Source organism: Ranitomeya imitator, chromosome 1 (genome assembly GCF_032444005.1).
Source record: "Ranitomeya imitator isolate aRanImi1 chromosome 1, aRanImi1.pri, whole genome shotgun sequence".
NCBI classification, from domain to species: Eukaryota; Metazoa; Chordata; class Amphibia; order Anura; family Dendrobatidae; genus Ranitomeya; species Ranitomeya imitator.
This window is the reverse complement of record NC_091282.1, coordinates 664,802,274-664,826,525: the sequence shown is the minus strand read 5'-3', so window position 1 is coordinate 664,826,525 and position 24,252 is coordinate 664,802,274. Positions and strand designations below refer to the sequence as shown.

At 44.8% G+C, this 24,252-nt stretch overlaps 1 protein-coding gene across 1 annotated transcript; it reads right to left on the bottom strand.

Annotated features, from left to right (window-relative positions):
• Positions 1–23,985, bottom strand: ARG2 (arginase 2). The gene is made up of 8 exons (XM_069729014.1): positions 23,380–23,985; positions 12,259–12,331; positions 10,625–10,802; positions 10,345–10,504; positions 9,200–9,294; positions 4,500–4,604; positions 4,066–4,202; positions 1–1,820 (listed from the first exon to the last, which is right to left on the bottom strand). Exons 1-8 carry the CDS (start codon positions 23,494–23,496, stop codon positions 1,615–1,617), a joined length of 1,071 nt encoding a protein of 356 aa, XP_069585115.1. The 5' UTR covers positions 23,497–23,985; the 3' UTR covers positions 1–1,614.
• Between the last annotated feature and the right edge of the window lie 267 nt (positions 23,986–24,252).

Below are 24,252 nucleotides of genomic sequence, written 5' to 3'. Positions count from 1 at the left end.
TTTCCATTCTCACAAAGTTTTATTAAAAAATATGTAAATTCAGAGAATATATTTTCTATAACCGCTACTTGTCTCTAGTAAGACATTAGATACGACGCTATATAGGAACCATCGATAAATCTTCATATACGACGGCTATTTGGTCTGCATGTCGGCTATGCTTCTCCCTCCAACACTGGTTAGTCTGTCGGGCATGACCATGGTGGAAACACCTTCTGGTACCAAATACATAGAAAGGGAAGGGACAACTATGGAGTATGTTGTATATGTCTGATCTATGCAGGGACCTCCTTGTGTCTTCATTCACTTGTATGGGAGTGCCACAAATGCAGGCCAGTACATACAAATGAATGGAGATAGCTGTGCTCTCACAGCCCCTTTATGGACTTGCATCTGTCAGAAGTGAGTAGTCCCCTTACATGGCTTGTCAACTGTTGGGGACATTTTATTTATTGTTCTACTTGTATTTGAGGCTAAACGTAGTTTTTTTTCAATCTGGTTTCATTAAAACTGTTGCACCGGTGTTGGCCTGCTATAGCCTGTATGTTATACTGACTTAACCCCTGTAGCATGAGGAAACTGAAAATCCATTAGTGAGCGTGTTCTTGCATTTTAACGCTATCCTGTAGTTTTTTTTTTGTTTTTTTTTGGGGGGGGGGAGGGTTAGCTTCTCTGTACTCATTTATGATTAAATCAAAGTCCGTAAAGGTTGAATGATGCAAAGTTTATAATGAAACACAATTGCAAAACTTATTATTGGCTCCAAATACATGCATTTAAGTAAAAAAGAAAAAAAAAAAGTTGTCCCCGAAAAGTGGACAACGTTATACTATCTAAGATGAGGATACTTCTTTTAAGACCTTATTTACGCAGCGTACTATTGGTTTAGAGCAAACAGGATCCCTGTACCACAGAGCCCTTGGCCACCTTATGCCAAATGGAGCCACATTACTTGTATGTAAACAAGCCTTTAGTGGTGTCTGACCTGCTGGAAGAACTACAACTCCCAGCATAGTTGTGGGTTAGTTTCCCTTAATAGCTTACATTTCCCAAACAAGCCTTATGACGCGGCATTGACATGCATTAATGTAGCACCAGGTAAAGCTTGTAATGAACCCCGACTTTGGTACGGTTAGTGGTTCTGGACCTTGAGTATCCAATGTGGATGTCTGTAGATTTCAGTCCATAAAATTGCAGGAAAATTTGCTATATTGCATCAGTAAAGTTTCTAAAATAACATTTCCCAGGACGAAAAAGAAAAAATTAACACTTCACCATGCGCCCGGGGCTAGACTATTTTTTTGTTTTGCAAAAATCTTCAAACATGGTTGCCTTGAACGAGCACAAAAAACAAACAAACAGCAAAACGGAATAATAAGTAAGAGAACCCTAAGGTGTCAGTAGTTTACGCCATTAGTAGATCATTTCGGCTGCTGTGCCCACCAACTAGAACATTGGATCGGTCTCTATTGCTGTCATGTTGTCCGTACTATTGGCTCGCTCTAGCGCTTGGTCTCTATTACAGTCACTGGCCAGAGTCAGAAGAGCGAGTTTTATTGACAGCTGTAAGTGCTTTGTTTTTTTCTCATAAGTCATTGTCCATCCTCGTCCCTCTTAAATCCGTATCTGCTCCTCGTTGTCGGAGTCGAAGGCCGTGCCAGGTGTCGGCAGCTCATCTATAATCATGTGAGCGCATTCCCTTGTCTGGCCGAGACACGATGCAACGACGTCCACGGCTAGGCTGGCGGTGGCCTTGACTTCATCGGAGGTGGCTCCAAGAATAGGGTTGACTTCTACCAAATCTAGAGCAGAAAGCATTCCTATTGGGAGAAAATACAAGAGTGTCTTACTGCTGAGCACTAAGGGGTAAAGTTTCTCCTTGTGGAGAGTGACATAACAGCTCTGGCTTGTCAAGGTAAGGAGGCTTATTCACCATGCAATGCTCCTCTGGGAAATATAATATTTAAATTGCCTCTTCAGAGAAAAAGAGGATTTGAACTCTATAGCGCCACGTATTGGAACTGATGAGGGCCAACTGCCCGAAACACAGTGTCTGCGAATTGAGATACTGATTTGGCTTTTATCCTAAGTCATATTGCACGACTCGTTAAAGGGTTGATTGTGACTTGTTGGATTGCTGCTTCCAATAGGTGGCGCTATAGAGTTCAGGTCCTCTTTTTCTCTGAAGAGGCAATTTGCATATTACTGCTGAGCAGAAAGTGGTATCTACAGGAAAAAAATAATGTTTTTACTTCAGCCCCATTGCCTCCTAGTGTATAACATCTGGCTACCATCACCAACTCTCTGCTGACCCCATAACTCCTGACTCCAGGCCACCTCTGGTATAACATCAGCACAAACACTGCGCCCCCACCGAGAACTTCATGCAGCCTTACATCCCCAAACACAATGCTGAGCGTCGGATGGAGTGGTGTAAAGCAGCCACCACCGGGACTCTGGAGGAAACGTGTTCTGTGCAGTGATGGTTCACACTTCTATTCTATGAATTCTATGATTCTATCCGATAGATGAGCCTGGGTTTGGTGAATGCCAGGAGAACGTTACCCCAACTGCTGTGCAGCTCTACTGTTTGGTAGAGGTGGGATATTGCTGTGGGATGCTTTCAGGGGTCCGCATTGACCCCTTAGTTCCAGAGAAGGGAAAACTTAATATTTCAGCACAAGACATTGTGGACATTTGTAGCTTCCAGCTTAGTGGGAACAGTTTGGGGAAGGCTATTTTCTATAATAATGACTATGCCCAATGCACAAGGTCCATAAAGACGTTTGGTGAGAGAACATGACCGGCCGCACAGAGCCCAGACCTCAACCCCATCCAACACCTTTGGTATGATATAGAATAGAGATTGTGACCCCATCCTCTCCTCAAACAATAACAAATTCTCAAAAATTCCCATAGATGCCTCCAAAGTCTTGTACAACTCTTTCCCAGCAGAGCGGGAGCTGTGGGACCAGCTCCATACCATGGTCTATGGATCTAGAATGGAAGGTCAGAAAAGCTCCTGGAGGTGTTATGTAGGGTGGCACTAAGCCTATGTCCATACAGAGTTGCATCCTAGGCCAGGGTCCCATCATGTATGTGCCCCCATTACTCTATTGGGGGACTTGTATCAGAATGCTTGAAAAACAATGCCGTCTGACAGATCCATTGAGTTTAATGGTACAAACCATGCCCAACATGTGAAAGTCTGGGCTCAGCAATGCCTCCTTTCCAGCAATATTCGTCTTCTAATTTTATTAGCTGGAAGTAATAAAGTAGTCTATTACGCTATTGTACCTTACTCAAAAGATGGACAACACTGGGGGGGGGGGAAATCAGAGTCCAGACTTACATATTTTGGAGCCTGTTTGCCTCATTGCATTTACCAGAATGGAGAGAATCACGTCTGAGCTTCAGATAAGGTTTACATTAGCACCAATGCAGTTTGTCACCTTTCTCAAGGTCAAAAAAGCAAAAACATGTTTGCCTCATTGACCTGAATGTGGTGCTGGCAGGTGTTCCCTTCCACTAACAAACTGCTTAGATGTTAGTTAGTAGTGTCTACAGCATCTGAGGGGTTTCCTAGCCTCGATTAGAGGTTTTTGTGACCCTAGCAGGCAATCCTCCCCAGGCTTCCATGTACAAGTACAGCACGGATCTTTAGAAAAGATACCCCCTGATGGACATGTAGTTCATGGCACATTAAGGAGTTAGGACTTGTCAGATACACATTTTTGTATGGATTCTCCTATTTTTCAGCTTATTTTCTCCGCAGTAGTTTATATACTGAATCCTATCATAATTCTTGTGTTCATGTACCTAACATTTGACATCTTTAGGTGATTTACCTTTAGGCTGGGGTCACATTTGCGAGAAACTTGCACGAGTCTCTCGTCTCAATACCCGACACTGTCGCCAGCACTCGGGACCGGAGCGTTCAGCTGCATAGAAATACATGTAGTCACACGCTCCGGTCCCGAGTGCCGGCGGCAGTGCCGGATATTGATGCGAGAGACTCGTGCGACTTTCTCGCAAGTGTGACCCCGGCCTTACTCCTATACTCACCAGTGTTATGGATTTCTTCTGTGATATATATTCCTTCCCGGTACGTCAAGCCGCCAATCACAGGGGTTCCTGTAGCTGGTGCCAAGGTTGGATCAAAAGCATCAATGTCAAAGCTTAGGTGAATGGCCCTCTGTCTCCTAATGAATGGAATAAAAGCCGTAAGATCCATTGTCATCACCTCCCACACCACTCATAGGAAAGTCCATAGGGGTTCATGGGTATGCAGAATTCTACTTATGTGTACGGTCAGAGGTGAAGGAGCCGTAACATGGCACCCATAGGAATCTATGAGCCCATACTATATCTCCAATATTGTACAACATTGGATAGCAAAGTGATTACATCTTTATTACAACATTTAGTGCAATCTCCAGAAGATATTGTCATGTATCTTCTGCTGATTATATATACCATAAATAATCATCCACATTTACCTTCCCAGTAGCTGATCAAATGTTCTCTCCATCACTTTCTGGATTCCAATGCGATCAATTTGTCTCATTGAGTAATATGTGATATTATATTTCTTCAGAATGAACCTGAAATTACATAAAACAGGTGAATACCACGTAAAAGTAGACTGCGATACCAAAAATCCCATCTATGTAAAGTTCAGAAAAACATAAAGTGATTTTGCCAAGAGCGCAGAGGATAGATGATAACTTGCCGATCCCCCTCTGATCTCGAGGACAGGACTCTGGATGGTCCCACATCCACTTCTCTGCTGCATTCATTAATGAGGGCGCAGGACTGGGATATCACATGGATAATGAATTTAGTGGTGGTGCCCATGCAGAACCACAGCGAACAGTTGGGTCCGAGTAGTGGAAACCCCCATAGAATTCAGTAAGTTATCTTCTATCCGCTAGGTAGGTGATGAATTTCCTTATCATATAACTCCATTAAGGTCTCATACTCATCTGCAAGGATAAAGGAGTGCAATCCGAAAAAAAAAACAAATTGCACTCTGACCAATGTTAATCTATGAATCACAGCTCATCTGCAATTTTTTTTTGTTTAATCCCTTTCTGACCTCGGACGGAATAGTACATCCGAGGTCAGAACCCCTGCTTTGATGCGGGCTCTGGCGGTGAGCCCGCATCAAAGCCGGGACATGTCAGCTGTTTTGTATAGCTGACGTGTGACCTCAATAGCGACGGGTGGAATCGCGATCCACTCCCCGCTATTAACTAGTTAAATGCCGCTGTCAAACGCTGACAGCGGCATTTAACCGGCGCTTCTGGCCATCGGGCCGGAAATGAGTGCATCGCCGACCCCGTCACATGATCGGGGGTCAGCGATGCATCTGCATAGTAACCATAGAGGTCCTTTAGACCTCTATGGTTGCTGGTGCCGGATTGCTATGAGCGCCACCCTGTGGTCGGCGCTCATAGCAATGCGGGAATTCAGCTACATAGGAGCGATCTGATGATCGCTGCTATGTAGCTGAGCCGATCGAGTTGTGCCAGCGTCTAGCCTCCCATGGAGGCTATTGAAGCATGGCAAAATGGCAAAAGTAAAAAAAAAAAGTTTTAAAAAATGTGAAAAAAATAAAAAAAATATAAAAGTTTAAATCACCCCCCTTTCGCCCCATTCAAAACAAAACAATAATAAAAAAAAAAAAAATCAAACCTACACATATTTAGTATTGCCAGGTACAGAATCTATCAATAAAAAAAGGATTAACCTGATCGCTAAATGGCGTAGCGAGAAAAAAATTATGTTTTTTTGGTTGCCGTGACATTGCATTAAAATGCAATAACGGGCGATCAAAAGATCGTATCTGCATAAAAGTGGTATATCAATAAAAACGTCAGCTTGGAACGCAAAAAATAAGCCCTCAACCGACCCCAGATCACGAAAAATGGAGACGCTACGGGTATCGGAAAATGGCACAATTTGTTTATTTTTAGCAAAGTTTGGAATTTTTTTTCACCACTTAGATAAAAGAGAACCTAGACATGTTTGGTGTGTATGAACTCGTAATGACCTTGAGAATCATAATGGCAGGTCAGTTTTAGCATTTAGTGAACCTAGTAAAAAAGACAAACAAAAAACAAGTGTGGGATTGCACATTTTTGCAATTTCACTGCACTTGGATTTTTTTCCCCATTTTCTAGTACATGACATAGTAAAACCAATGGTGTCGTTCAAAAGTACAACTCGTTTCTCAAAAAATAAGCCCTCACATGGCCATATTGATGGAAAAATAAAAAAGTTATGGCTCTGGAAAGGAGGGGAGTGAAAAACGAACACGGAAAAACGGTTCCCAAGGTCATGAAGGAGTTAAATCAGCTCAAATCCGGACTAGAAAAGAAAAAAAAAAATTGTGCGGCACTTGGACCATGCTAATGCCATCAGATGCACCCATGTCCTTTGAAAAGCTGGCAATGCATGTGCCGCGTACAGTAAAATCACAGCGTGATAGAATAGATATATACACATAGAATACACTGATATACAGATGTCAGTGACACACACACACACATATACAGTATATTACATAGAAGAAAAGCCAGCAATTCATCTGCCGTGTACAGTAAAATCACAGCGTGGCCCAACAGAATAGAATACGGTAGATAGATATAAAGATATCAGACACATATAATTAGTACAGTGCTTGTGCAGCTCACTGTACATGTATTTTAATACTGAATAAATTAATTTCTGAAAAAAAATGGTGTGGGATCCTCCGACATTTTATTAACCAGCAGAGGGAAAGCTGACATCTGGGGGCAGAGGTTTATAGCCTGGGAAGGGGGTAATACCCATGGATCTTCCCAGGCTGTTAAGAGCAGCACACAGCCTTTACTGGCTATTTAAATGGGGGTACCCCACAAAAAAATGACATAGGGACCCCTATAATTAATAACTAGCAAAGGCTATGCAGACAGCTACGGGCTGATATTAACAGCCTAGGAAGGAGCCATGGATATGGGCATCCATAAGATGCGCCAATTCTGGCACTTAGCCTCACACTTCCCTTTTTTTTTTTTATCTTCTACAGTTCAAGTTTGTTTCTTCACCATATATTTGTCATACTTGGAGAATAATGTATTTCCGTGGGGGGATAACTCTAGTGCCACCCATTGAAGGTAGAAAACCTTCAAAAAAGAGGCTTCTCACCCAGCCAACCAGTTCGCCTGCTTTGCACTGATAAGGGGCAAAAACCCTAAAATAAGGCTATCTGATTTGGCTTCTTATCGTAAGTCATGTGGCAATTCCCCTTTAAAGGGTCGATATTCATTTTTAGGATTTCTATTGCCATTAGGTGGCGTTACAGTTTCTGTCATCTGTCTTTCTGAAGAGACTAGTTGCACATCTAATTTTCCAGGGGAGCATTCCATGGCCTGTAAGTCTCCCTACAACGACTTGGTGCTCTCCAAAAGGAGACATTTTATCCCTAAAGGTACCGTTACACTAAACAACTTAGCAACGATCACGACCAGCGATACGACCTGGCCGTGATCGTTGGTAAGTCGTTGTGTGGTCGCTGGGGAGCTGTCACACAGACAGCTCTCTCCAGCGACCAACGATCAGGGGAACAACTTCGGTATCATTGAAAGTCTTCAACGATGCCGAAGTCCCCGGGTAACCAGGGTAAACATCGGGTTACTAAGTGCAGGGCCACGCTTAGTAACCCGATATTTATCCTGGTTACCATTGTAAAAGTAAAAAAAAACAGACATACTCACATTCCGATGTCTGTCACGTCCCCCGCCGTCAGCTTCCCGCACTGACTGTGTCAGCGCCGGCCGTAAAGCAGACCACAGCGGTGACGTCACCGCTGTGCTCTGCTTTACGGCCGGCGCTAACAGTCAGTGCAGGGAAGCTGACGGCAGGGGACGTGACAGACATCGGAATGTGAGTATGTAGTGTTTTTTTTTTTTTTACTTTTACAATGGTAACCAGGGTAAATATCAGGTTACTAAGCGCGGCCCTGTGCTTAGTAACCCGATATTTACCCTGGTTACAAGTGAACACATCGCTGGATCGGCGTCACACACGCCGATCCAGCGATGACAGCGGGTGATCAGCGACCAAAAAAAAGGTCCTGATCCTTCCCCAGCGACCAATGATCTTCCAGCAGGGGCCTGATCGTTGGTCGCTGTCACACGTAACGTGATCGTTAGCGGGATCGTTGCTACGTCACAAAAAGCGTGACATTGCAACGATATCGTTAACAAAATCGTTATGTGTGAAGGTACCTTTAGGCCCACTTTAGTTAAAACAAAAACTCTTAATCCTGAAATTAGCATTTCTCGCCTCTCTGCAGAAGAGGTGATAAATGTATGCTCAGTGTTAGTCCAACTACTGGGACCTCCATGGATATGTAGAACAAGCGCCTAATGTCCCCTGTGTAAAGGAAGCTGTAGTGCTCATGTGTGACCACTGCGCCAGTCACTGTCAATAGTAGTGGCAGTCACACCACCATTTCCATAGAAGGGAATGGAGCGGTGGTGCCACATGCACACTACGCTCTCTTGACACGTTAAACATGGGATCATATTTCTCTAAATTGGTCGGGATGGATTGGTAATAAACGCCATTCATGGGTCAACCCCTTTGAATAACAGGTTGCGTGTTGAAAAGTCCCATGTACTGATGTCATGGTCACAAAAAAATTAATCTAAAGATTTAAGAGGAATCTGTCAGCTTTTTTTTTCTACCCCATCTGAGAGCAGGATGTTATAGGAGCACATCCCTGATTCCAATGATATGTCACTTACTGGCCTGCCTGCTGCAGTTTTGATAAAAATCAGTTTTCGCTGCTGCAGATCTAGTAGTGCTCTGAATGCTAAGCTCTGTGTAACCCCGCCCACATCACTAATTGGCAGATTTGTGTAGATTGTGGTGGGGCGGGGTAACACAGAGCAGAAGGACTACATGGCACAAGACAACTAGTCCTCTAGTGATAATCTCTTGCTGATAAAACACTGGTTTTATCAAAACTAAAGCAAATAGCAGAATAAGTGACACATTGTTGTAATCGGGGTCTCTGTCTCTTCATTATGTTGATCTCAGATTAGGTGGTAAAAACCTGCTGACAGATTTCCAATAAGTGGTTGCAATGCCTCTATAATGTTTTATAGCATCCCATAATAACAAAAGAAAAAAAGATTGCTGAACTTACTGCTCAGCTGGATCCAGGTCTCGTAAGCCGATGTATACAATATCCGATGAAGAAATACAGGGTTTTGTCCAAGAGAAACCAGGAATTAAAGGCACCTGCAAAAATCATGTCACAAGGATGGTTTAAATTACCTATTGTGCACAGAGCAGCCTGGAAACTGGCATTTGGGGGGCCGAGTGAAAAAAGTAGCAGCCTTGTTAAGTGACCACAGTAGCTCCAAACTATTCATGAAACATTGCCCAGAGCTTTACTTTAAATTCTCCCCGTACTTTCAGACAACTTGATTTCATTTGATAGATAATGTGAGAAATAGAAAGTCTGCAAATCACCTAATGTAAAAAATAAGTGACCTGAAAGCATCACTTCCAATTGCTGGCCACTACAGGGTCTCCCATCTGTCTAACTTTCTGTCTACTGCCTGTTGTCGAGTGCAATCTGTCTGTAGCAGTAGATTCACCAAGACGGGTTACAGGAAGAGGTGAATGGATCTTTGTCTCTCCACAGGAGAGGGGTGGCACATTTCCTCCTTGCTCCTGCCCTTCTGTCTGTCAGATTGCATACAGGCATAACAGTAACAGAGAGGTGGGCTTTTAAATCAGGGCAGGTAATCCACAGGACAATGGCAGCAGCAACAGAATTCAGGAAAGGGATGCTCCAGCACCTACAATACTGGCAGAATGCTGAAGAGAAACCTTCCAATAAAATAAGCAGGAGAAATAGGAGCATTTCTGGGCACATTACACGGGTATGTGTACCAGGTTTAACTTGGATGAGGTTTTGTGTGAAAGGACAGTAACGCTTTAAGTTATACCCAATCGCTGGATTAGGTAAAATGAAGCGTTGCCTTAAGAGAAAAAAAATATTTTCATTAGCAATCAATTTGTCCGACCCCGATCGGTCGGCTGTGGACTAGAGCCTTGCAAATCGCCTCCTACCTGCCGGCATCCCTGGTTTCCCTTTTGATTTGTAGTCCTGGAGCGATGTCATTGTGGCCACGTGACGTTGCGCTAGGAGTACAAATTAAAATAGGAGCCGGGAAGCCAGCAGGTAGGAGGCGTTCCGCAAGACTCTGGTTTGGTAGCCACCGACGACTGACCAGGGTCCGGAGAATGAATTCGATCATCTCCAATCACCAGTGGTTATACCTTATCCTGCAGCTCCTTTAAAAGAAAGGACACAGGCTGACCGTGGAGATTTCCCGATGACGTTGTCAGTGGGGTGTTGATATCTGCGTGGGCGTCCACCCAAATTAGACACAGGTCTGGATAATGTTGAGCATGGCCACTGACTGAGCCGACGGCCAAACTAAGACAAGAAAAGTAAAAAACAAATGATGTTAGTAGTACACATAGTAAAATGTAAGCCTCACCACCATAGTGAGAAGATGGTTATAGATAATGTTGGTAACACGCTCCTCACACTTACCTATGATCTCCTCCTAGGGTTACACAAGTGTGACCGGCTCCGATTACTCTGTTCACTTCTTTAGCCAACCTATGACAGGCAAGCCCCACTGTCCGGGGGTATCTGACGGTGTTATTGTACAGTTCATCGTCAGGGACTTGGACAAAGTTAAGATCTCCGACATCATATACATTGCATCCTAGGGGACAAAACAAAGGCTTGATAGCTACCGGGCTCCTCAACACCCTTAATGGGAACCTGTCACCCCCAAAATCGATGGTGAGCTAAGCCCACCGGCAACAGGGACTTATCTGCAGCATTCTGGAATGCTGTAGATAAGCCCCCGATGTTACCTGAAAGATAAGAAAAAGAGGTTATATTATACTTACCCAGGGGCGGTCCGGTCCGATGGGCATCGCGGTCCGGTCCAGGGCCTCCCATCTTGTTGCATACTGTTGAGGGCAGAGCAAAGTACTGCAGTGCGCAGGTGCTGGGCCTCTCTGACCTTTCCCGCCACCTGCGCACTGCAGTAGTTTGCTCTGCCCTCAACAGGGCAGACAAAGTACGCCTGCGCCGGAGCTGCAGCGTGAAGACAAGACGAGGACGTCATCGTAAGAAGATGGGAGGCGCCGGACCAGACCGTAACGCCCATCGGATCGGTAAGCCCCTGATGCCGGTGGGCTTAGCTCACCTTCGATTTTGGGGGTGACAGGTTCCCTTTAATACTAGCCACAGTCATAAAAGAGTTTGCCAAAACAGGACACAAATTTCATTATTTGTGTATTGTAACATTCTTTAAATCTAAAACGAGTATACCAGTCTTCAAAAATGATCAATTATCCCCTGAATAGCTAATCTTTTTTAGAATAGTGGTCCTGCTCCGATGGGCGCACATCCCACTTAAGTCATCTTTCCCTGGAATGATCTTGCAAATAACAGGAGTAACAGGAAAAAGCACTGATCTAGCGCTTAAGTGGATATTTTTCACTTACACAGGACCCATCGCCAGATCAAAAAGTGACCAGCTTTTGCTCTTATTTTATACCCACTAAATTTTCTAAATTCACCGCATGATTCCAGAGATATGGGCTTTTTACTTTGTGCTAATTTTTATAGTTTTTACAAAAGGAAGTATGACTTACAGGATCCTCGGGGGCGTTTCTTTAAACTGCTCTGCATGATTACCCTCTGAGCCATGCCCCTTTATTAAAGACCATAAAAATCAGCACAAAATAAAAAGGTCCACATCCGTGATGCCATATAGCGTATGTAAAAATAAACAAAACAATAAAAAAACAACAGGAATATTTGGGAACAACGGGAAGAGCAAAACCTGGTCACTTGTTGATAGGTTCTTAAACAAATCTTATAAAACGCATAAAGTATTTAATTTAATAACGCTATATATAAAGAAATTCTTACAGAAGAAGATACAGTCTTTATGAAGACATTAGGAGGGGCTTGGAGGATCTGCGGGGGAGTGACCCAAAAGGAGGTCAGTAAGATAAGGATGAAGGAAAGACAGGAGAACTGGAATATCAGCAAATTCAACCCAAAACTTCAGGAGGCGCTCCATCAGGTCTGTACAGGTGATATTAAGTTTTTCGGAAGTCATTCGTATCACGCTCAACTCTTTTGAATAATGGAACTCTTACCAATGCTTGACAATCTTTCAATGAGTCCGGCACTTCTGATAGCTGCTGGTCCATGGTCTACCCCTTGCCATTTCTAAAAAAATAAATAAAGTGAAAAGGTTTTAGATCACTGATGCACCGCAACCATGATGGGTTTATTTATTCTATGCAGACCAAAAAAAAAAAAAAATAAAATAAAATAACTCTGCGATTACCTGGAAACCGTCAACAAGTAGGCCATGTTGCTGCTGACAGATCTTATTATGCCTGGTGCTTATTTTATGATTATCCAAAAAGTATGATTAAAGTATAAATAACAAATGGATGAGTAGACTGTAGAATCATGTAATGATGGGGCTGATCAGGGTTGTGTTTGGGTGTTACCTCCGTGCAACTTGCTGAACCTGAATGACTAAAGCTGGTTAATACAGAACTCGCTGTTTCCCAGACTCACCAAATAAGATAGATCTTGTTAAAAGGCTCTGAAGTCATGTAATCTGCAGTCAGGAAGACGCCCATCTCCCTGACTCCTTCCTTAAAGGGAACCTGTCACCTGAATTTGGCGGGACCGGTTTTGGGTCATATGGGCGGAGTTTTGGGGTGTTTGATTCACCCTTTCCTTACCCACTGGCTGCATGCTGGCCGCAGTATTGGATTGAAGTTCATTCTCTGTCCTCCGTAGTACACGCCTGCGCAAGGCAAGATTGCGCATGCGTGTATGCCAAATTCAGGTGACAGGTTCCCTTTAACACTCAGCGACTGGGTGTCTTCTCATAGCCGGAGAGGCTGAGCGTGTTGTGCACATGGGGTATCACCCATCTACAGTGGCTCCTCTTCCCCTCTAGTGGTAGAATAGGGTTGAGGTCAATCCTTGAAAGAAGCCACTGTAATCATGTCTGACTCTTTCAATGGATAAAGGAGGATTTTTTTGGAGTGGATCCTTTCCGAAATCATCCTTAAGAGAAAAGATTGGGAAATTCTTAACATTCATTTTGAAGGGTGTGTTCACATCGAGTGAAAACTCTCCAAAATCTTCCCCAAATACTCAAAACTCCTCCAAAACTTTCCTCTCCAAAAAGAAGTCTGTTTACAGAGAGATATTTTTCAGTTGTTTTTTTTTTAGAAGAAACTCTACAACGCCTCATGTTTGTTTTTTTGTTTTGTTTTTTTAGTTTCCACCCAATTTTCTGGTCTAAAAACTTATCAAAAGAGACGCAGTGTGACATGACTTCAGAAATGAATAGGAAGAATTTCTCAAATATTTTTTAGAGGTTTTAGAAGCAGAAAATTTCCAAATCCTCTGCTCCATTGACTATTGGACTATCAGAAATAGCCGAGCACTGTATACAGCCTTCACCATCAGTCTCATATGCGATGAATGGTGCGGCGATTGAGCATACCCAATTCATGAATGCACAGCCCCATAATTGAGAGCATCACTGTGAGTCTGACCGATCCATACATCATACCCTATCCTGTGGATAACTTGCAATCTTGGGAATAACCCTTTACATCCAGTTTTATACCAGGAAACACGCTAACTTTCACAGTAATTCGGTGCAGTCTATTGCGTAAATTCATTCATTTAACTTGTTTTGTTTTTTAAAGGTTCTTTTATCCCAGAACAGCACTGCATTACAAAATGTTCCCAGTCCTGGTCCAAAATAGTTCTCTTTCCAGAACAATTGGGTATTGTGTAGGACTGGGTCCCCGGGAGTGAGTGTCGGCAGGAGGCTGAGGTCTGCGGTAGGCAAGTGTAACTTGAACTCTGTACTTCTGAGAGAAGCTTGGCCCTGAATAGAAGATAAGTTTACAGAGAGAAGAAGCGGTAATCTGAAATGACCTTCCTATGTAACAAACTGCGCAAAATGCCAAGAAAAGTGGAGCTGGACAGGACGTTCTACAGGAGATCTAGCGCGATAGTGAGACATCACTAGGGAGTCATACTAGGTCCTCAACCATGGATCTGACTATAGTAAAAAAAAAAGTGCCCCCTCACCATATCTCTCCAGCCCCTGGCCTCACACAGCCATCCTACTACTTCTATGTAGAGCCCTAGAAATGGCTTAGACTTCCAGGTTTGCACTGACCTCTGTCACCTCCTTGCACCTCACTGATGGCGCTCATCCAGACATAAGGTTTTATTTCATAGAACTAGTGTTAAGAAGTACAAACCAAACTGTGCCATCTCTAATGCTGCAAGTAGTAGCAGCATCGCAGCTCAGGAGGTGGAATCTGGCTCCGGGGAGCTCGGAGAAGCGCTTACAAGCTCTATAGGAAAGAGAATTACAAGAGCTTTCAGTACTTAGGTAGCCAACCACGTCTGATTACCTGTGGTTACCGGACACCGCTGCAGCCCAACGCTACACTAGTTCTTGAGAGGCTTTTTAATAAGAGGTACATTGCAAAGTTGCTTTTTTTGGTGCTTTTTACTAGCGCACTGCAATTTTATAACTTTCTGATCATAAGAAAAACCATTTAGACTTGCTAGATTAGAAAAAGGGTCTATTTCTGCCTCATCCACTAGCAATTGCAAATATAGACCATTAGACAAGTGTGGCGCCGTTTCAGGAAAAGTCACCAAACTTTTTATTTTTATTAGATTACCAATCTATAAGAGACTCCATTTGTGATACAACAAAATTGTCATACAGGAAAAAAAAAAAAAGAAGAAGGAGCGCGGCACCTCCAGCGGCTCAATAACACAAGGATTTTATTTAGCAAGCCAGAAAAAAAGGCAAACAGAGTTCAAAAACTGACGCCTTTCCTGCGTCCAAAACACCCTTAATCATAGCCTAGATGAAGAATTCCATAGCGAAACGCGTGTCGGGTGTGGTGGGTCCCTGGTCCTCTGCATTACTGGTAACATTACCTTTACTTTGTGGTCTATTATGTCTGTATATCAGTGTCATATGTTATATCTTGGTTTTAATACCATTATGTGGATCAGGACTGCTTCCACACTGATTAAGTTTGCGATTATATAGCTCTGCTATTACACAGGATGCAACAAGCCTATCATGAAATGAACTATATGACAATTTGTATCACAGATATGAGTCTCATATAGTTCCCAATATCTGCCACTCTTAATAGACATTAAGTGTACCCACTTTTTTTCTTGTATCCCCCCATCTTACACACACACACATATATATATATATATATATATATATATATATATATATATATATATATATATATTTACATACACAGTGGAATGTGTTGAGAACAATAAAACATAAAAATGATCAATGTAAATCACAACTAATATCCCACGGAGGTCTGGAGTTGGAATAATGCTCAAAATCAAATGGAAAATGAAGTTACAGGCTGATCCAACTTCAGTAGAAATGCCTCAAGACAAGGAAATGATGCTCAGTAGTGTGTGTGGCCTCCACGTGCCTGTATGACCTCTCTACAATGCCTGGGCATGCTTCTGATGATGCGGCAGATGGTCTCCTGAGGGATCTCCTCCCAGACCTGGACTAAAGAATCTATCAACTCCTGGACAGTCTGTGGTGCAACGTGACGTTGGTAGATGGTGCGAGACATGTCCCAGATGTGTTCAATTGGATTCAGGTCTGGGGAACGGGCTGGCATTGAAGTTATGGACTAACTTCAATGCCTTCATCTTGCAGGAACTGCTGACACTCTCCAGCCACATGAGGTCTGGCATTGTTCTGCATTAGGAGGAACCCAGGGCCAACCGCACCAGCATATGGTCTCATAAGGGGTCTGAGGATCTCATCTCGGTACCTAATGGCAGTCAGGCTACCTCTGGCAAGCACATGGAGGGCTGTGAGGCCCTCCAAAGAAATGCCACCCCACATCATTACTGACCCACTGCCAAACCGGTCATGCTGAAGGATGTTGCAGGCAGTAGATCACTCTCTACGGCGTCTCCAGACTCTGTCACGTCTGTCACATGTGCTCAGGGTGAACCTGCTTTCATCTGTGAAGAGCACAGGTCGCCAGTGGCGAATTTGCCAATCCTGATGTTCTGTGGCAAATGCCAAGCGTCCTGCACGGTGTTGGGCTGTGAGTACAACCCCATCTGTGGACGTCAGGCACTCTGACCATCCGCATGAAGTCTGTTTCTAACCGTTTGTGCAGACACATGCACATTTGTGACCTGCTGGAGGTCATTTTGCAGGGCTCTGGCAATGCTCCTATTGTTCCTACTTGCACAAAGGCTGAGGTGGCGGTCCTGCTGCTGGGTTGTTGCCCTCTTACAGCCCCCTCCATGTCTTCTGGTGTACTGGCCTGTCTCCTGGTAGCACCTCCAGCGTCTGGACACTACGCTGATGCAGCGCCCCAGAGACCTGGTCGTTGCAGTAGTATCGCTCTGCCACTAAGGGGAGTGATGGTACGTCTGATGGCACTAAAGGAGTTCATCTGACCAGGTATCACCAGCACACAGTACACTTCACACTCCGGCCACTAGGGGGAGCAAAGGTTTTATTTATTAGGCCACTCCTCACACTGGTAAAACTAGGGGTTGGATAGGAAGTTAGTCAGAAGCTGACTGGGTTAGTCCAGGCAACATCCCGTGGCAGGGGGTGTTGCGGGGGAAGATTCAGGGGGGTCCCTGTCAGGCGTGGGAACCTGGCAGGTACCTAGCGACTAGAACAGAACGTTACGGAACCGCGCCTGCACCACCCGCGGCGGTATCCTAAGAAAGAGACACGAAGCGAAGGATATTGTGGACAGTGAGAAACGAGATCAAGCACAAAGGCGAGCCAGTAGGGGTCGTGCCCGGAGAACGGCAACATCCTACTGAGGCGCGTAGCCAGAACACCGAGGAAGTAACTGACTCTATGCCTTACTTCAAACTCCGCAGGACAGTTAATTATAGGTTGGCTGTCTACCTTACATCACCTAAGCAGACATAGGGGGCAACGCGTGGAGAGGGGCGTCTCTAGGGTCCCGGAAGAACTCCGAGCCTTCCTATCAAACGGGTACGTCCTAGCCATAACATACCTGGGGGACGGAGAACTAGAAAGAACTGGAATGAATTAGAAAGAACGAGAATAGAAGTTGTGAGGACTATCCCGAATGCTCAGCAGGGAAGCACTACAACACACAGGCGCTAGTGGTAGGCAATGATTTCCACCTGCAAAGGGAACTCTGGATGTGCCTTCGGACCGGCCGGTCTCAGACAGCCCTGTTAACCGTGCTCTGGATTGAGGATCCTGAAGTCTTCAGTAAAGAGGTAAAGAGACTGCAACCTTGTGTCCTCGTTATTGACTGCACCTCACACCATCGCCATCTACATTACTGGGAAGCCCTGGGGACACACTTCACCTGTGGGAAGGTATACCATCTAGCTGCCATAACATCACCCCAGTGGACCCCTAAGCAGCGTCGGTCACCCTGACCGAATACCACAGGTGACGTCACGAAACCTTGCCAAATTATCATCACCCCTTTTATTGGACGCCCCTTAGCAGGGTCACGGACCGGGTCCAGCCACCGTGACAACCCCAGAACTGAGACAGAAAGGACCGGTACCGAGTAACCCGCGGCCCTGCGTCTGGGGGCGCTCCACTGACAGACACAGCAAACCTTCTTGCCACAGCTCACATTGATGTGCTATCCTGGATGAGCTGCACTACCTGAGCCACTAGTGTGGGTTGTAGAGTCCGTATCATGCTGCCACGATGGTGAAAGCACAACCAACATTCAAAAGTGACGAAAAGATCAGCCAGAAAGCATTGGTACTGAGATGTGGTCTGTGGTCCCCACCTGCAGAACCACTCCTTTATTGAGTGTGTCTTGATAATTGCCAATAATTTCCATCTGTTGTGTATTCCATTTGCACAACAGCATGTGAAACTGATTGTCAAACAGTGTTGCTTCCTAAGTGGACAGTTTGATTTCACAGAAGTTTGATTCACGTGGAGTTATATTCTGTTGTTTAAGTGTTTCCTTTATTTTTTGAGCAGTGTATATACACACTTACTCACACTTACTTGTGTTTTACTTTTAATTAAATTTAATTTAAATAAAGATGTATTTTGCCTTTTTCAATAAAAGCCTTATTCTTAATGTTACTAAATCTATATGTTCAAAAGACTGTGAGCCAGTAATGCAGCCAAGGACCAACGTGTAGCGGCCGAGCTGTAACTGCGGCTGCCAGAACGCCACTTCCTAAAATAAAGTAGATTAGTCATGTAGTAAGCGGGTCAGATTACTGGTGTAGAACAAGTCCTTCCTATACGAGGGCGAGTCAGGCCGCGGATGGAGTGATACCTAACACACTCCATCGGGAAGCCTTCATCAGTGACGGACGTGACGCCTTTCCTCCTAAATATCTGGATGTCCATAAATTTCCCAATGTTTGCGCTGTTTGTGAAACCCCCATATGTTTGGCTTAAGCAATAGACAAATTGGACAAATTTATTTTTAACTTAAAAAGGTATGTATTAGGGGCTACTAATCATTGTTACAACTGGGTGTCATTAAACATTTTGCCTTCTACAGCCTGTGTGTTGCTGCCTGCAGAATGAAGTAACTGAGAAACCATCAGTGAGCTAGCAGTGTAGAAGTGTGTATAGTGAAAGAGAATAGATACAGAAAAAGGATCAGGTTTACAAATAACGGACACAGTGGTCAAAAACCTACGTTATAGACATGGATCTATTAAAATGTATATAGCAAAAAACTCCCTTACCCGTAATATAATGCACAAAGCTGGGTCACCACAGATGCATACATTTGCAATGCGCGTTTCGGTTATAATGATCTTACATGCTCGGGGGGTTAATGCACACCATTATCCTACAGCTTCTTAAATACCATAGAAAGTGATCATGTGATTGCCAAATAGCCAATAGCATCCGCTCTAATCGGCGCATGCACACGGCGCCACAAGTGCCAGCTGCGCAGACATCAATGTACTCTGTGCATGTACAGAAAACAGGTGTCACCATAGGCGGCTTGGCTCGCACATTGACTCCCATAAGGAAACAGGTATATTATTGCGGGGGAGGGGAGTTTATAAAGTGATGCAGATTGTAATTAAAGTGCCAGTGCCTAAGTGATGATGAGGTGATAAAATAGTACAAAATCAGTTATTTTGCTCAGTTTATCATCTTATCCTAACTTAGGTTCATCTTTATGATGTGGGTTTATTGACTATTGATCCTTTTTCTGTACCTATTTTGTTTTAAGCACTGCTAAGTTGCATATGTGCTGTAATTTGTCATCTGATATTTTCCGACTACTCAGATAATATTTTTGAAATGTCTTCCTAAAAAAATTATACGTTTTTAGCAAAAAACTATTTTCTCTTGTTTTTGCAGTATGTGTATGGGGAGGTAGACCAGCAGGAATAGCGGTAGGCTGAGTAGACATTTGGCTGTCTACATTATCCAGAAAGAATACACTCAAATATCTGATATTCACCAACCTAAGAGGTAGGCACTGGGGATTGTCACCCACAGGTATGGTCCCGTTCATCATATGTGGCTGTCTCTAAAAAGTTGTTAAGTAACTGGGGGGCAAAGTAAAAAAAGAGTGATTGAGATAGACATTGACCGGACTTTTGATAGTTCTTTGGGTGAAAGGATGACCCATCTAGAGCATTTACTGGAGAGGAGTCTTGGCAACTATTTCATCATTTGGCAGGGCACGTCTTACAAGGTCCAGTAATATCTCATCTTCCAGTACACTGTCAAGGACATGAAATCAGTCAACCTCTTCAGCTCCGGTCATACAAGGACATGGGCTGAATGGAGCATGTCCACGTGAAGGCAATGAGTGACTCCACTCCAGAGAATGAAAATGAAAGATTATTGTAGAAAATTTTACAAGATATTTTTTCATAATTGTAGCTTATAACTATATGGGAACGGTTCTTTAGTGAACAAGATCCATAAAGACGTGGAGAGGTTAATTGAAGAACATGATCAGCCGCAGAGCTGGGACCTCCACCCCATCCAACACTTATGTTTGGACCTAGAACGGAGATGTGAGCCCGACCTCTACCCAAGACCCCGAAATGTTAAAAAAAATCCCCAAAACGCTTACAAAATCTTGTGGAGGTTCCTATATCTGAGGTTCTTATTATTGGAAGTTATTTGGTATAGGTAACCCTTCCGACAGCAACAGTCCGTCCATCTGTGCATGACACTGCAAGTTCTCGTTCCTGCAGAGTTTCCACCCCGTGCCAAGCGAAATGAATATGCATCAGCAGCAGGATAGACGGTGTCTGTGAAATTGCCCGTTACAATTGCACAAGCCTTCTATAATTAGATGCATTAGTGCCGGCATCAGAGGAAAATAGGATCCAGGAATAGAACGTTCACCTTGGAATAAAGTTACAAGATGGAGGAAAATACAGAAAAAATGCAAAGAACTTCTAAAGAAGGTGCAGTGATGCAAAGGCCTGAAAGAGGATCTGTCACAGAGGCACAAGCATTCCTGTCTAGAATTGGGTTTTACAAGGATTTCGGTACAAAAAAACCCCATTTCCTATTGATTTCAATGGGAGATGAGATAAATTGGGGATGAAGTTGGCGTCAGCAGATTTTCACTGTGCAATAATATTCTCAACCTCGGAGATTTTCTAGATACCAGACTGAAAATTCTCATTTTTTCTAATTTACTAAACTTAAATAAAGTTCTAGTTTTAATACGTCATCACTCCCTGAGTTTATTACACGGGTGAGAATTCTTTTTTTTTTGACAGATAGCCATGTAATGCTCTGTTTCACCTGCAGAGGCACTGTAGGGAAATTGCTGCTAGGTTGCTGTCACATATAGCGTCCCAGCAGCAGGACATCTTGGGACCCGACTATTTCAGTGGATTTATCTGTTGCCAAATTTCACAATAAAACCTGCATAAACTATACAATACATCTCTTTGGACCTGATGAGGCTGGTGAAGTTGCTATGAAAAAAACACCTTTGAATGGCTGTGTATTCCCTTTTGAAAGTTTCCCAACCTAATGGTAAAAAGGAGCATTTTAATATTAGGATTAGGCAGACATCCTAAACCTTTAATGAGTATTTTAGTAGGGGCATTAAGGGGCATCTAGCATAAGAATATATGATTGATTTTACAGAAAGCTGTGATTTATTGCTCTTTTCTCACATTACACTATATTGATTACATGGTGAACTAGCCCTTAGTCCTGTCTGCAATGTCTAAAGTGAGTCCTACCAAAAAAGCTGAGAAACATCTGATGTAACCCTGATGTCATATTTGCCCTGTTTGTATCCCAGAAATAGCAATACCAACATTTATCCATAATAGGGGAATCACTTATCATTCATAGGGAGATTCCGATAATGAAGCAGGAAAAAAGAGAGACAGAGAGAAAAAAGGAAGAGATTGAGAGAGAGAAAAAAAGAAGAGATCGAGACAGAAAAAAAGAAGAGATCGAGACAGAGAGAAAAAAAGGAAGAGATCAAAAGAGAGAAAAAAAAGGATCGAGACAGAAAAAAAGAAGAGAGAGAAAAGACGAGATTGAGACAGAGAGAGAGAAAAAAGGAAGAGACTGAGACAGAGAGAAACAAAGAAGAGATCGAGAAACAGAAAAAAGAAGAGATCGAGACATAGAGAAAAAAGAAATTGATTGAGAGAGAGAGAGAGAGAGAGAAAAAAGAAAAGATCGAGAGAGAGAAAAAGGAAGAGATCGAGAGACAGAAAAAAAAGTAGAGATCGAGACAGAGATAAAAAAGAAGAGATTGAGACAGAGAAAAAAAGAAGAGATGGACAGAGAGAGACAAAAAAAAAGGAAGAGATCAAGAGACAGAAAAAAAGAAGAGATCGAGACAGAGAAAGAAAGAAGAGATGGACAGAGAGAGAGAAAAAAGGAAGAGATTGAGAGACAGAGAAAAAGAAAAGATCAAGACAGAGAGAAAAAAAGGAGAGATTGAGAGAAAGATAATAGATGGATAGGACGGATATAAGACTCCCTGATCACACAGGCCCTGCCTTGCTGACAATTATTCCTTTCCTATACATGTAACCTCCTGACACCTCCTCTCCCGCAGGCTCTGTACACTTCTCGCCTTTCGATGCTTTTCTCACCTGCCTCTCATCCAGCAGTCTCTTTCTACCTTCTGTCCATCTCTTCCCTCCTCTCCACCTCTCTATCTGGTGTGCTCAGACGCGTTAGCTATAAATCACAGGACTACTGCCTCCAGTTTCCCCCTTCAGCCCCCAGTCTCCCCTACTGCTCCCAGTATCACCCCACTGCCCCCATTTTCCCCCGCTGCCCCAGTCTCCCCGTACTGCCTCCATCCACCCCCTGCCGCCCCCATTCTCTCCCCACTGCCCCCATTTTCTCCATCTCCCCCTACCCCCCCCCCCCCCCAAATCTGGCTGCCCCATTCTCCCCCTGCTGTCTCCATTTTCCCCCAGTCTCTTTCTACTGCCCCTTTGCCCCCAAGCTCCCAGCTTGCCCCATTCTCTCTCTACGTCCCCCATTTTCCCCCAGTCTCCCGCTGCCCCCATTTTCCCCCAGTGTCCCCGCTGCCCCCATTTTCCCCCAGTCTCCCCGCTGCCATCATTCTCCCCCAGTCTCCCGCTGCCCCCATTTTCCCCCAGTCTCCCCGCTGCCCCCATTTTCCCCCAGTCTCCCCGCTGCCCCCATTTTCCCCCAGTCTCACCGCTGCCCCATTTTGCCCCAGTCTCCCCGCTGCCCCCATTTTGCCCCAGTCTCCCCGCTGCCCCCATTTTCCCCCAGTCTCACCGCTGCCCCCATTTTGCCCCAGTCTCCCCGCTGCCCCCATTTTCCCCCAGTCTCACCGCTGCCCCCATTTTGCCCCAGTCTCCCGCTGCCCCCATTTTGCCCCAGTCTCCCCGCTGCCCCCATTTTCCCCCAGTGTCCCCGCTGCCCCCATTTTCCCCCAGTCTCCCCGCTGCCCCCATTTTGCCCCAGTCTCACCGCTGCCCCCATTTTCCCCCAGTGTCCCCGCTGCCCCCATTTTCCCCCAGTGTCCCCGCTGCCCCCATTTTCCCCCAGTGTCCCCGCTGCCCCCATTTTCCCCCAGTCTCACCGCTGCCCCCATTTTCCCCCAGTGTCCCCGCTGCCCCCATTTTCCCCCAGTCTCACCGCTGCCCCCATTTTCCCCCAGTCTCCCCGCTGCCATCATTCTCCCCTGCTGCGGTGTGATCTGACGCCTCACCTGCCCCTTGGAGAAGGGCGCCCCGATGACGGCTACGGAGTGCAGCGTCTTCCTCTGCGGGCTCTGGGTGTTGCTCGTCTTCTTGAGCAGCTGTAGGATGCCGGAGCGGAGCGCCATGTCTGGTGATGCTGGGCTGCGGTATGGATGCGGTATGGATGCGGTAAGGATGCGCTCTGCCTCCGCTCTCTGCTCTTTGTTGCCTGATGACCCAGCACAATGTGTTGACAGCGGGATTTCATAGGCTACAACGGGACCCACCGACCCCGCCCACTCCGTGACGTCAGGGTGGATGTTACCATTTCCACCAATCCGGGGGGCGCGATGCGGAGGTGTGTGGGACACTGCCCGCCATACGCCCCTCTGCGTAGTAACATTTGTGTCTGCGGCCAGAATGAGCCGGTGGCGGCGGGTGATGCTGGAATGTGCTCGTCATCACCTTCCTCCGCTATGGCCGGGGGGACTGATACCAACCACCTGTGAAACCACACCGAACTCTATCCCACTGCTGCTGGTGACGCAGCTCGCATCCTGGCCGTTGCGCAAACCGTGTGTTGCTAGGAGACCGGCCAACAGTCATGACCTATCATTTTATTATTTTCTGATATCAGGGGACGCCATCGTGTTACGTGTTATAATAGTAACCAATCACAGCACAGCTTTCGCTTTCCTGACACACGTTAGGCTATGAAAGCTGAGCTCTGATTGGTAGCCATGGAGAACAGAAACTTTTTTTTCTATTGGACAGTTTTGTCAAAACCATTGGCTCTTAGCACATAATAAGGTTTTTAACTTGTAACCTTCCCTTGCTGTTAAGGTTATACAGAAGGGCAGAGCCTAGCGGGTAAATTAATGCCCCAGTGGACTGAGTTCAAC